General features: G+C 40.5%; 1 protein-coding gene across 2 annotated transcripts in view; it reads left to right on the top strand.

Moving 5' to 3' along the window:
- The window catches only part of CD99L2 (CD99 molecule like 2), a 107,361-nt gene that overhangs the window by 73,888 nt on the left and 20,973 nt on the right, over nucleotides 1-12,500 (top strand). For both annotated transcript variants that reach the window (XM_032619082.1, XM_032619081.1), the window contains exons 5-7: nucleotides 8,440-8,508; nucleotides 8,624-8,719; nucleotides 10,821-10,886. In XM_032619082.1, coding sequence (XP_032474973.1) covers nucleotides 8,440-8,508; nucleotides 8,624-8,719; nucleotides 10,821-10,886 — 231 coding nt within the window. The remainder of the gene's footprint in view (nucleotides 1-8,439; nucleotides 8,509-8,623; nucleotides 8,720-10,820; nucleotides 10,887-12,500) is intronic.

Genomic DNA, 12,500 nt, shown 5'->3' with positions numbered 1-12,500 from the left:
GAACAGGATATATATAGTACGAATTAATTTCTATCAAATTTAAGTGTATGTGAACACAGACACGCACGCAGAAAGACACGGACATGCAGAGAGACATATGGGCAGAGAGAGAGACAGAAAGAGAGACATGCACAGAGAGACACACAGAGAGAGATGCGAACAGAGACACGGACGCACACACACACAGACGGGGAGAGAGACACAGGGAAAGAAAGACAGGGAGACACAGACACGGAGAGAGACATGAAAGAGAGAGAGACACAGAGAGGGGCACACACACACAGAGACATGGAGAGAGAGCGAGACAGACACATGCAGACCTGAAAAGATTGAGAGTAGCTACCTGTGGGGATAGATTTGGCTGCCTTTTATATTTTCTTTCTTAGGATTCTACACCATCGGATTCGTTTTTCTACTGAGCATGTATTAACGTTTATAATAAGCCAGCAGTGTAGCTGGCCTGGGCCCAGACATTCTGGCTTCACCCCAAGGGCCTCTTCCTCTGTGTGTGTGGCTCTTAGAAGTGTTTGCCCAGGAAGATGATGACCTGAAGGTGAGCGTAGGGTCAGCTCGTCACCTGGCCGTAGAGGTGCCAGCACAGGCCTCCTCATCCGCAGGTCGGCCTGTCCCCGAGGCCTGTCACGGTCCCTCAGAGCCCGAAGTCCGAGCTTCAGCTTGCTGTGCGCGCTGGTCTGCTGGGCAGTTTCCTAGTCCATGGAAGATTCGCTCCAGTGATCTAGAAAGCTGAAAAGGGGACTGGTCTCTAAGAGGTAGGCACGGTGTGATAACAGAAAAATAGTGACCTGGGCCCTCTAGGAAGCGTGTACGTTGTATCTTCATTTCAAAGAGGAAAAGAGCTGTGCTGTTTGCTCTGTAAAGATATTCTCTCTGGAAGAGTTTCAGTGTTGTATGAACCATTGGGATCAGGAAGGAATCGGCTTCATTTGTCTGGAGAACGTCCTTGTACGTACCGCCTCCCTTCTCGATGTTCTTCCTGCTGCTCTTTTCCCCTAAGGTGAGGTCTACACGATTCGCTCCTTAGTTTTTAAGGTCGATAATAGACATTTGTGCACCCCTGAAGACCAGCTATTTACGTGTCAGACCTTTTTTTTCCCCTATCAGAAATGACTACGACGCTCAAATCAATCTTTAACTGTTTTCGGATTGACATTTTCTTCAGAGCTAACTGTAAAATTCACATCAAGGTGTAAGAAATACTCCAGAGAGATCCCATCACACTATACCAGTTCCCCAGTGGTAACACCTGAAAAATTATAGTACAGTGTCACAACCAGGATCTTGACACTGATATAATCTAGTGATCTTATTCAGATGTTCCGTTTTACTTGTACTCATGTCTGTGTGTGTGTCTTCACGTCTGTGCAGTTTTATCACCTTGTAGGTTCGTATATCCACCACGGTAGTCCAGACAGAGAACAGTTCCATGATCACAAAGACCCTCGTGCTGTGCTTTATAAAAACAACTGTCTCCCTTCTGCTGTGCCCACCCCCATTTCCTGTCCCTAAGCGCTAATCTTTTCTCCATCTATAGGATTTGGCAATTTAGAAAATGTTATGTAAATGGAATCACGTAGTATGTAATGTTTGGGGATTGGCTCTTTTTCACTCAGCATAATTCCCTTGAGGTCCGTCCAAGGCATTGCATGTATCAATAGTTGGTTGCTTTTCCTTGCTGAATAGTATTCCATGATGTAGATGTACTATAGTTTATTTATGAAGATCATCTGGGTTGTTTCCAGTTTTGGGCTCTAGGTTTTTGTATGAACATGAGTTTTCATTTCTCTGGGATAAATGCCCAGGTGGGTAATTGCTGGGTTCTATGGTAGTCATAGGGTTCGTTTTTTAAGAATATTGCCAACCTGTGTCCCAGACTAGCTGTACCATTTTATATTCCCACCAGCAATAAATGAGTGATCCACTTTCTCTGCATCCTTGTCAGCACTTAGTGTTATCACTATTTTTTTTAGTCATTCTGATTGGTGTGTAGTGATACCTCATTGTGGTTTTAGTTTGCATTTCTCTGATTGCATGTGCTTATTGGCCATTCATGTAAACCCTTCAGTGAAATGCCTCTTCATGTCCTTTGCCCATTTTAATCGGATTGTTTGATTTTACTGTTCAATTTTGAGAGCTCTTCATATATTCTAGACACTAGTCCTTAGATGGGTATGTGTTTTGCAAATATTTTCTTTTACTCTATAGCTTGTCTTTTCATCTTCTTAATAGAGTCTTTCACAAAAGGAAACTTTTAATTTTGATGACATCTGATTTATCCATTTTTTTCTTTTTTGGATCATGGTTTTATGGTCAAGTCTATGAACTCTTCCCAAGCCCTTAGTCCTGAAGATTTTTCTCATATCATTCCTTCTGAAAGTTCTATAGATTTACATTTAAGACCCAAAAAAGTCATCAATTTTGAGTTAGGGTTTGTATGAGGTGTGTGAGGATTAGATCAAGGTTCATTATTTTTGCCTATAGATGCCTAGTTGCTCCAGCACCTTTTGTTGGAAAGGCTGTCCTTCCTCCACTGAGTGGCTTTTGCACCTTTAACAGAAATCTCTTGAGCATATTTGGGCAGGTCTTTCTAGGTAGTTCATTCTGTTGTACTGTTCTATGTGTCTACCCTTCTGCCACTGTCTTGATTACTGTAACCATAAAGTAAGCCTTAATACTGGGTAGGCTGATTTCCCCCCACTTTATTCTTCTTTCTCAAGGTTGTTTTAGCTATTCTAGGGCCTGTGCTTTTCTATACAAGTTTTAGAATAAGTTTATTTATGTCTAGAGAAAGCTGGCTGGGATTTTGATAGGACTTGTGTTAAATATGTAGATGAATTTGGGGAGAGTTGATGTCTTTAAGGGAGTCTTCAAATCCATGAACACAGTATGTCTCTCCATTTATTTATGTCTTCTTTGATTTCGCTCATAAGCATATTGTAATTTTCAGCCTGCAGGTCCTGTACATGTTTTTCAAGTGTACAGCTAAGTATTTCATTTTCTCTGGAACAATTTTAAATGGTTATGTGTTTTAATTTTAGATTCCGTATGTTCATTGCTATCATATGATTGATTTTGATATTTATTGCTCCTGTATCGTTAGACCTTGCTGAAGTCACTTACTGATTCTAGGAAGCGTTTTTTGTAGGTTCCTTGGAATTTTCTACATAGATGATCATGTCATCGGCAAATGGGGATAGGTTTATTTCTTCCTTCCCAATCTGTATGTCTTTTATTTCTCATTGCAATGTTGAACCTCCCATGCTATGTTAAATAAGAGTGGTGAGAACAGTGTCCTTGGCCTGCTCCTGATCTTCAGGAGAGAGTGTTCAGTCTTTCACCATTAAGTCTGACAAGAGCTATGGGTGTTTTCTAGATGCTCTCTATGAAGTTGAGGTACTTCCCTCTATTCCTAATTTGCTGAATTTTTTTCATAAATGGGTACTGGATTTTCCATGTTGATAAGATTACAGGCAGACCTCGTTTTATTGCGCTTCACTTTTTTGCACTTTGCAGATATTGCGTTTTTACAAATTGAAGTTTTGTGGTGACCCTGCGTTGAGCCAGTCTATCGGTGCCATTTCTCCAACTGCATTTGCTTACTTCGTGTCTCTGTGTCACATGTTGGTAATTCAAAACTATTTGAAACTTTTTCATTATTATTATATTTGCTGCGGTCTGTGATAAGTGATCTTTGATGTTCCTGTTGCAAAGAGATTACTACTCCCTGAAGGCTCAGATTATGGATAGCATTTTTTAGTAATAAAATATTTTTAAATTAAGGTACATACATTTTTTGGGGGGCATAATGCTGTTGCACTTTAATAGACTACAGTATAGTGTAAACATAATTTTTTTTTTTTTTTTTTTGCGGTACACGGGCCTCTCACTGCTGTGGCCTCTCCCGTTGCGGAGCACAGGCTCCGGACGCGCAGGCTCAGCAGCCATGGCTCACGGGCCCAGCCGCTCCGCGGCATGTGGGATCTTCCCGGACCAGGGCACGAACCCGCGTTCCCTGCACCAGCAGGCAGACTCTCAACCACTGCGCCACCAGGGAAGCCCGTAAACATAATTTTATGTGCGTTGGGAAACCAAAAAAAAAAAAATCATGTGACTTGCTTTATTAATATTCACTTTATTGCAGTGGTCTGGAACCATCCCCACAGTATCTCTGAGGTATGCCTGTATATGATTTTTTCTCCTTTAGGCCACTGATATTGTAGGGCACATTGTTTTTCAAATGTTGATCCAGGCTTGCATAACCAGAACAAGTCCCATTTGTTCATGATGTATAATTCTTTCTATACATTCTGTTTAGTTTGCTAATATTTTGTTGAGGATTTTATATATTAGTTCATGAGAGAGATTGGGCTGTAGTTTTTTCTTAATACAGTCTTTTTCTGTGTTTATTATCAGGTTAATGCTGGCCTCATAAAATAAGTTGGGAAATATCCCTCCTCTTTATTTTCTGGAAGAGGTTTTATAAAATTGGTGTTAATTCCTCTTTAAGTGCTTGGTAAAATTTACCAGTGAAACCATCAAAAAGCCTGGAAATTTCTTTTTTTAGGAGCTTTTAAATTAAAAATTTTGTTTCGTTAATGGTTATAGAAATATTCAGATTGTGTTTTCATCTAGGTTGAATTATTTTTTTATTGTGGTAAACATACTAACATAGAATTTACCATTTTAACCATTTTTTTTTTTTTTTTTTTTTGCGGTACACGGGCCTCTCACTGTTGTGGCCTCTCCTGTTGCGGAGCACAGGCTCTGGAGGCGCAGGCTCAGCGGCCATGGCTCACGGGCCCAGCCGCTCCGCGGCATGTGGGATCTTCCCGGACCGGGGCACGAACCCGTGTCCCCTGCATCGGCAGGCGGACTCTCAACCACTGCGCCACCAGGGAAGCCCCATTTTAACCATTTTAAATGTACAATTCATTGGCATTAAGTACATTCCCAGTGTTGTACAACCATCACCACTATCCATTTCCAGAACTTTCTCCTCATCCCAAACAGGAACTCTGTACCCAGTAAACAGTAACTCCTCATTTTCCTCTACCCTGAACCCCTGCTAACCTCTGTTCTACTTTCTGTCTCTAAGAATTTTCCCGTTCTAGGTACCTGAAATAAGTGGAATCATACAAGATATGTCCTTTTATGTCTGGCTTATTTCACTTAGCATAATGTTTTCAAAGTTTGTCCATGTTGTTGCATGTATCAGAATTTCATTCCTTTATAAGGCTGAGTAATATTCCATTGTGTGTATGTACCATATTTTATCTGTTTATAAATTGGCAGACGTTTGAGTTGTTTTTAGCCTTTGTCTGTTGTGGATAGTGCTGTATTGAACATTGTGCAGGTATCCGTTTGAGTCCCTGCCTTCAGTCCTTTTGGGCTTATACCTAGAGGTGGAATCGAAGGATCAGGTAGTAATTCTACGTTTAAATTTTTGAGTAATCACCAAAGTGTTCTCCACAGCAGCTGCACCATTTTATACATTCCCACCAGCAACATACCAGGGTTGCAATTTCTCCACATCCTCACCAACATTTGTTATTTTTCATTTTTCTTTTGATAATAGCCATCCTAATGAGTGTGAAGTGGTATCTCCTTGTGGATTTGATTTATATTTCCCTAATGACCAATACTTTGAGCATTTTTCATGTGCTTATTGACCATTTATATATCTTCTTTGAAGATATGTCTATTCAAGTTCTTTGCCCATCTTTAGATCTCATTTTTTTAATTGTTATAGGAGTCCTTTATATAGTCTGGATTTTAATCTCTTACTGGATATATGATTTATGAATATATTCTCTCATTCTGGGATTGTTTTTTGATTCTCTTGATAGTGTCCTTCGCACAAAGGCTTTACTTTTGATGAGGGCCAATTTATCTATTATTCCTTTTGTTGCCTATGCTTTTGGTGTCATATCCAAGAAGTCATTACCAAATCCAATATCATGAAGATTTTCCCCTATGTTTTTTCCTAAGAGTTTTATAGTTTTAGCTCTTATGTTTAGGACTTTGATCCATTTTGAATTAATTTTTATATATGGTGTAAGGTAAGGGTCCAACTTCATTCTTTGGCATGTGGATATTCAGTTTCTTGGTACCCTTGTCAAGAACATATTGACCATAGTGTTATGTCTGGGCTTTCTGTTCTGTTCCGTTAGTCTCTATGTCTGTTCTTATGCCAGTACCACACTGTTTTGATTGCTGTAGCTTTGTAGTAAGTTTTGAAATCAGGAAAGTGAGTTCTTCTTTTTCAAGATTCTTTTGTCTATTTGGGTTCTCTTGAGACTCCATATGAATTTTAGGACGGGGTTTTCTAAGTTTGCCCAAAAAACTGTTTTGGATTTTGGTAGAGATTGCACTGAATCTGTAGATTACTTTGGGTAGTATTGTCATCTTAACAATATTAGTCTTATGTTACGTGAACATGGGATTGAGTTGAGTTGTGATAGTTTGTGGATTTCAAGGAATTGGTCCATTTCTTCTAAGTTGTCAAATACATAAAGCTGTTCATAGCGTTTTCTTATTATCCTTTTAATAGTGCAGAATCTATAATGATATCTGCTGTTTCATTCCTTATATTAGTATTTTGGGGTTTTTTTCTTCAATTATATTTGTTAGTAAGGCTAGAGGTGTATCAATTTTACTGACTTTTTCAAAGAACAAGCCGTTTGGTTGATCTATTTTACTTTCCTATTTTCAATTTCATTGATTTCTGCTCTTACATTATTTCCTTCTGCCTGCTTGCTTTGGGTTTGTTTTTCTAGTATCTAGCTCGTCATTTTCTAGTATCTTGGGTTAGGAACTTGGATTATTGATTTGAGACCTTTCTTTGTTTCTAATTTAAGCATTTAGTGCTATAAACTTCCCTCTCAGCATTACTTTAGTTACATCTCCCATATTTTGATACGCTGTATTTTCATTTTCATTAGGGCTATTTATTCTTAACATTTCATTTTGAGACTTTCTCATTGACCGTTGTTTTATTTAGAAGTGTGTTGTTTATTTCCAAGTGTTGAGAGATTTTCTTGTTTTCTCTTATTTGTTGTTGGTTTGGTTGTTTCTAGTTTGATTCCATTATAGTCAGAGATACCACTCTCTATCACTTTAATACTTTTAAATTTGTTGAGGTTTGCTTTCTGGTTCAGGGTGTGATCTGTTGGTGAATATTCCATGGGTGCTTAAACAGTTACTTACTCTGCTGCGATTGGGTAGTGTCCATTATGCCAGTTACATCCTGTTAGTTGATTGTGTTGTTTAGTTCTTCTATATCCTTGCTGGTTTTCATTCTAGTAGTTCTGTCAGTTGCTGAGAGTAGAGTATTGATGTCCCCAACTATACTTGTGGATTTGTTTATTTCTTTTCTCAGCTCTGTGAATTTTAGCTTCATGTGTTTTGAGACTCCTGTTTGGTGCATACACATTTACGATTGTTATGTGTTCTTGGTGGATTGATCCTTTATCATTATGTGACATCCCCCTTTATTGCTAGTGAGAACTGGCAGGTCATGTCTTACTGTGTTTTTAACACTCTTTCCAGAAGATTCAGACTTATAATTCTTTGATCCATAGACAACCCCAAGGCTCTCTCCAAAAAAGATAGGTAATGCATTGTAAATTACCTGGGCAGTTTGAGGATTACGTTATTGATCTGTAAAAGTCATTGAGGTTTTTGTCCCCACAAACATTGCTGCTTCTATTCTAAGTGCTTACTGTATACAGCACTGTCTATGCCTTTCCCTTCCCTTAAGTTTCCTGTCCCTCTGCTACCTCCAATTATAGGAACAGTTATGGGAGTCTTGAAGTTCAAGAAAAACTACTGGAAAACTCCTGTGTGGCATGCTACGTAATTGATGTGCAAGAAGTCCACAATTTTAAAGGAATATGGTTGAGCTGAAAGACCTAGTATTGACAGCAGTAACCACACTTATGTACAATATTTTGTTGGTGTTGTAACCACTTTCAGCTGATGAGACACTCCCATACTCTACTGGGAACATAACGTCACTTCATCCCTGGGCAGTATTACCTGTGATTACGGTGCCGGGTTGAGAGTGGTGACAGCCAAGGCTTGGAGCTCTCAGGGGTTGTGCTCAAGCTCTGGGACCCCCTGAAGCATGTGGTCATCTCCTGTAGATCTGGGCTCAAGTCTCAGCTCCACTAATCACCAGATCAAATGTGGGATCATGTCCACCTCACCACCCATCCTGTGAAGAAAAGCAAGCAGCACTCGTCTCATGTAAACCCTCTTACATCTCTTTGTCATCCTCAAGGTGGTTCTTCAGAGGCATTAGAGGGACCTCAGGACCAGGACAGGAGTGCTGTGCTCATGCTGTGACTTCCCTGAGCCGTGCGGTGGCTGCGGTGTGTGTTACTAATTGTGCTCCCCTTGCTGTCCCCCTTCCCCCTTTAGAGAGATGGGACCGTGTCACCACCACAACCAGGAGACCGGGAGCGACCAGAGCTCCAGCAAAGCCTGCAGGTAACACGGCTGTTCTGAGGAGGGCACTAAGGAGGGACCCCGTGGAGCTCTCTGGGGCCATGTCCAAATGAGCTACCTGTAATTTAACCAACTGACTTTGTCTTTTATGTTTTAGGGTCCCCTGACGAAAAAGAATTTGACTTGGCCGATGCCTTGGATGATCGAAATGATCAAGATCATGGCCACAGGAAGCCGAGTGCAGGAGGAGGAGGTAAGTCACAGCTGGTTGAAGGCACAGGCAAGTGCTGTAGCTCCCCGGTCAGGGTGTAGCTCATTAACTACAACAGCCCACAGAGCCTCTCCTGGCCTGGCAGAGCTGGGGGCACTTCAAAGCCCAGGAGAACCCTACAACAGTGGTTCTCAAGCGTTTTGGTCTCAGGACTCCCCAAATTATTGAGAATCTCTGTTGAGATGTGGGTCACATCTATTGATATTTTATCATCTTTGAATCTAAAACTGGAAAAAAATTAAAATGAACAACAGCAAACACACACATGTTAATAACATAAATAGCAGAGTTTATGAGAAATAACTATGGCAAGATAAAGACGATTTAGTGAGAAAAATGGTGTCATTGTACATTTTTGCAAATTTCTATAATGTCTATCTTAGTAGGAAAGCTAGGGGACTTCCCTGGCGGTCCAGTGGTTAAGACTCCGCACTTCCTGGTTGGGGAACTAAGATCCCGCATGCTGTGGTGCGGCCAAAAAAAGAAGAGCTAGACTCTCACATCTCCATCTCCTTCTGGGCTCAAGTTGTGATACGTTGTTACAGTTGATGTATATGAAGGAGATCTGGCCTTATAAGAGATACGCCATTGAAAAGGGGAAGAATATTTTAATAGACTTTTCAGATCATTGATTCACATCATTTTTCTTTGGTAAGACACCCAAACTCGACCACTGGTTGTTTCTTATAGGTTAAGTGCAGTGTAGAATGTGAAACCATATCAATGAATTTTCCATCGTTGAGTTCATTAAACTCCCCAGGGATCCTCATGTACTTTTTAGTGGAACTTTTACCCATTCATGGTTTTGTGCATTACGCATTGGTCATTTGGAAAATATTGATGTTCTTAAGTCTTTTGACCTTCCAAATAATGCCATATTTCATTATGCAGTGCCCCAGATTCACATCTGTTAATATCACCACCATCTCATTAGAAAAAGTCTTTAAGTGTTGGAAAGTTAAGCTCGCAGTGGTAGATATAGATTTTTCAAAATTCTCTTTTTTGTTTGAAATATTATCACTGGCAACAAGTACTGCCAGTGGTTTTCTTTAAAGTGACAGCCCCGTTTTATTCATTTTCAAGAAAACACCTTCCAAATACTCAAGCTGCCATAACCATAGTTAGCCCATCATTCTTTCTTTCTAGTAAAAGTAGTCCTTCATGACGGAAAGCAGCTGATACAAAGCAGAATTGAAACAGTCGCACATGTGCTTTTTTGAGTCAACTATAGGACTTTGGAGTGGAACAGAAATGCTGTAAGCGTGCTTCCCACTTCATCACAGAATATTAAAAGATGTGTACTCAATGGTTGAGCTATAATAAAATTAATTTTTTGGTTTCCTTGTATTAGTTTTCTGTTACCACCATAACAAATGATCACAAGCTGTTTCTTTTGGTGAGGAGTTCAGGAACAGCTCAGCTGAGTTTTTCTCTTCAGAACCTCATACACCTTCAGTCACAGTGTCATCCAGGTCTGCAGTCTCAGCTGAGGTTGGGTTGTCTTCCAAGCTCATTGGCAGAGAACCGTTTCCTTGCAGTTCTAGAACAAGTGGCTGCTTGCTTCTTTAAGACCACCAGGAGAAAAAACAGAGACTAGACGGAAGGGGAGAGAAGGGGGGAGGGGGAGGGGGGAGTAGAGAAGAGCAGAGAGGGGGAGAGGAAGGCTAAGTCTATTGCTTCTAGGGTTTGAGCTCAGGAGGGCCTCAACCCTGTTTTAAAGGGCTCACTTGATTAATTTCAGGCTCACCCAGGAAAATCTGCCTTTTGATTCATACCAAGTCAAACTGATGTGGTAACTTAATTACATCTGCAAAGTCCGTTCACCTCGGCATGTAATATAACCTAATCACGGGTTGATAGCCATCCTATGCATGGTTCCACTCGCACCCAGTCATGGCATACTGGGGTGTGTACACTGATGGGAGGGAATCTTGGGGGCCCCTTTAGAGTTTTGCCTACGCATTCATCAAGGATCCTCTTAAGTGGCAATCACTTTCTGGGGATGTTGGACAACATTAAGTAACAAATTTCTTGTCTCTGAGAAATGTTTTTGGCATTGAGATGTGTGTTTTGTTTTCTCCAGGTTTTTCAGACAAGGATCTTGAAGACATAGTAGGGGGTGGTGAATACAAACCTGACAAGGGTAAAGGTAGGAACACTGATTTGTCCAAATGCCTTATTCTTGTTAAAGACAGGATTATACAGCAACCAGGTTGATTGGAGGTGTTCTTACTCAGACTCTGGGAAATCAAAGGTAGTTAGTTCCTAGACATCCCTGCTTGCAGTTTGGGGTTGACTTGGAATGATACAGAGACTGTGCAGCTCAAGGGGGGGAATTATGAGCCAGTTTGGAAAAGCCACACATTTTCCCTGATGTTCCTTAAGCCAAGTTGCTGCATGTGTTAATGTGTCCATACTAGCAGAAGCTGTTTGCCAAGGCAGCACCAGTTACGGTAACTGAAGGTCAGAGGACTCATTGGGAACAGCCTTCGCAACCTGGGGTGCCTGTCACTCTTGGGATGGGGGGAGCAAAACTCATCATGACAAGAGCTTTTTTAAGACACCCGTAGCAAGTCAGATATCTTTTAAAATCTTTTTATTTTGCAGTAGTTTGAGTCACAAGAAGTTGTAAAACTAAACAAATTGTTTAGGAAAATTCCTGTGTACCATTCACCCAGCTTCCCCTGATATCCTGACAAAACTATAGTTACATTGTCAAGACCAGGAAGCTGACAGTGGTTCAATATTGTTATTAAGTCACATACAGACCTTATTCAGATTTCATCAGATTTTGCATGCACTTGTGTGTGTGTGTGTGTGTGTGTGTGTCTGTACACATGGACACATACACTCATGGGTCTGGGTCGATGAAATTGTATCAGATGTGTCAGCCCTTCATAGTCACACCCTCCCCCAAGGCAGGTAGTTTTAGTTCCCCCGCAAATCACCCAAAGATTTAAACCTTTTATCTTAATATGTTGGCAAGATCTGATCCTAGTATGGAGACAATGTTAGCCAGACTTGATGTGGCAAAATAAGTTAGGGTTGTAATTTGTGGTTGGTACTTGTGGTTGTAACCTGTTTTGATGGTATGTTGTGATTATAACTTGTAGTTCTGGTGGTAAGTTTTTATGATTGTAACTATTGTGATGGTAACCTGTTGTGATGCTAAGTTGTGGGTATAGCATTTTTTGGTGATTCCCTGTTGTGGTTGTGATTTGTGGTTGTGAGTGTAACAGCAAGTTCCGAGTGTAACATGTCGCGATTGTTTCCAGTGTCAGCCTGCTGTACTCCCCACAGTCTAGGCTTCTTTCTTGTAGGAATTGTGCGCCTTTCGTATGGGAACAGTGTTGTTCTGATTAAAGGATACTGTAGTCAAATCTGTCCTTCAAACCACCTTTCCAAACAGTGTCATTTTGAGTAAAAAGCTCCAAAAACCTCTAAATGAAACTCACAGTTGTCAGGAGAACATGGAACATTTAAAGGGCAAACCCAGCAAATTAGCCAATTACTCCCGGGTGACAAATGGTATTTCCAGACGGTGAGAAGAGAGGGGTTTCCTTATTAAAAGTACATGTTTTAACAAGGAAGAAGTGTTAGGAAATTCATTAATTAGGCTCATATTTGAATTTCTCTTGTAAAGAATAATCAATTGTTAGCATAAGATATACTCTCTGTCATTATAGGTGTCAGTAAAAGAAAGTAGAGGGTCCCGGCGAAAAGTACGAGTGTGAAACTGAACCTTAGGTTATGATAAGCACAC

Source organism: Phocoena sinus, chromosome X (genome assembly GCF_008692025.1).
Source record: "Phocoena sinus isolate mPhoSin1 chromosome X, mPhoSin1.pri, whole genome shotgun sequence".
In the NCBI taxonomy this organism is placed as follows: domain Eukaryota; kingdom Metazoa; phylum Chordata; class Mammalia; order Artiodactyla; family Phocoenidae; genus Phocoena; species Phocoena sinus.
Note: the sequence above shows the minus strand (reverse complement) of the source record. Positions and strands in the feature narration are given on the sequence as shown.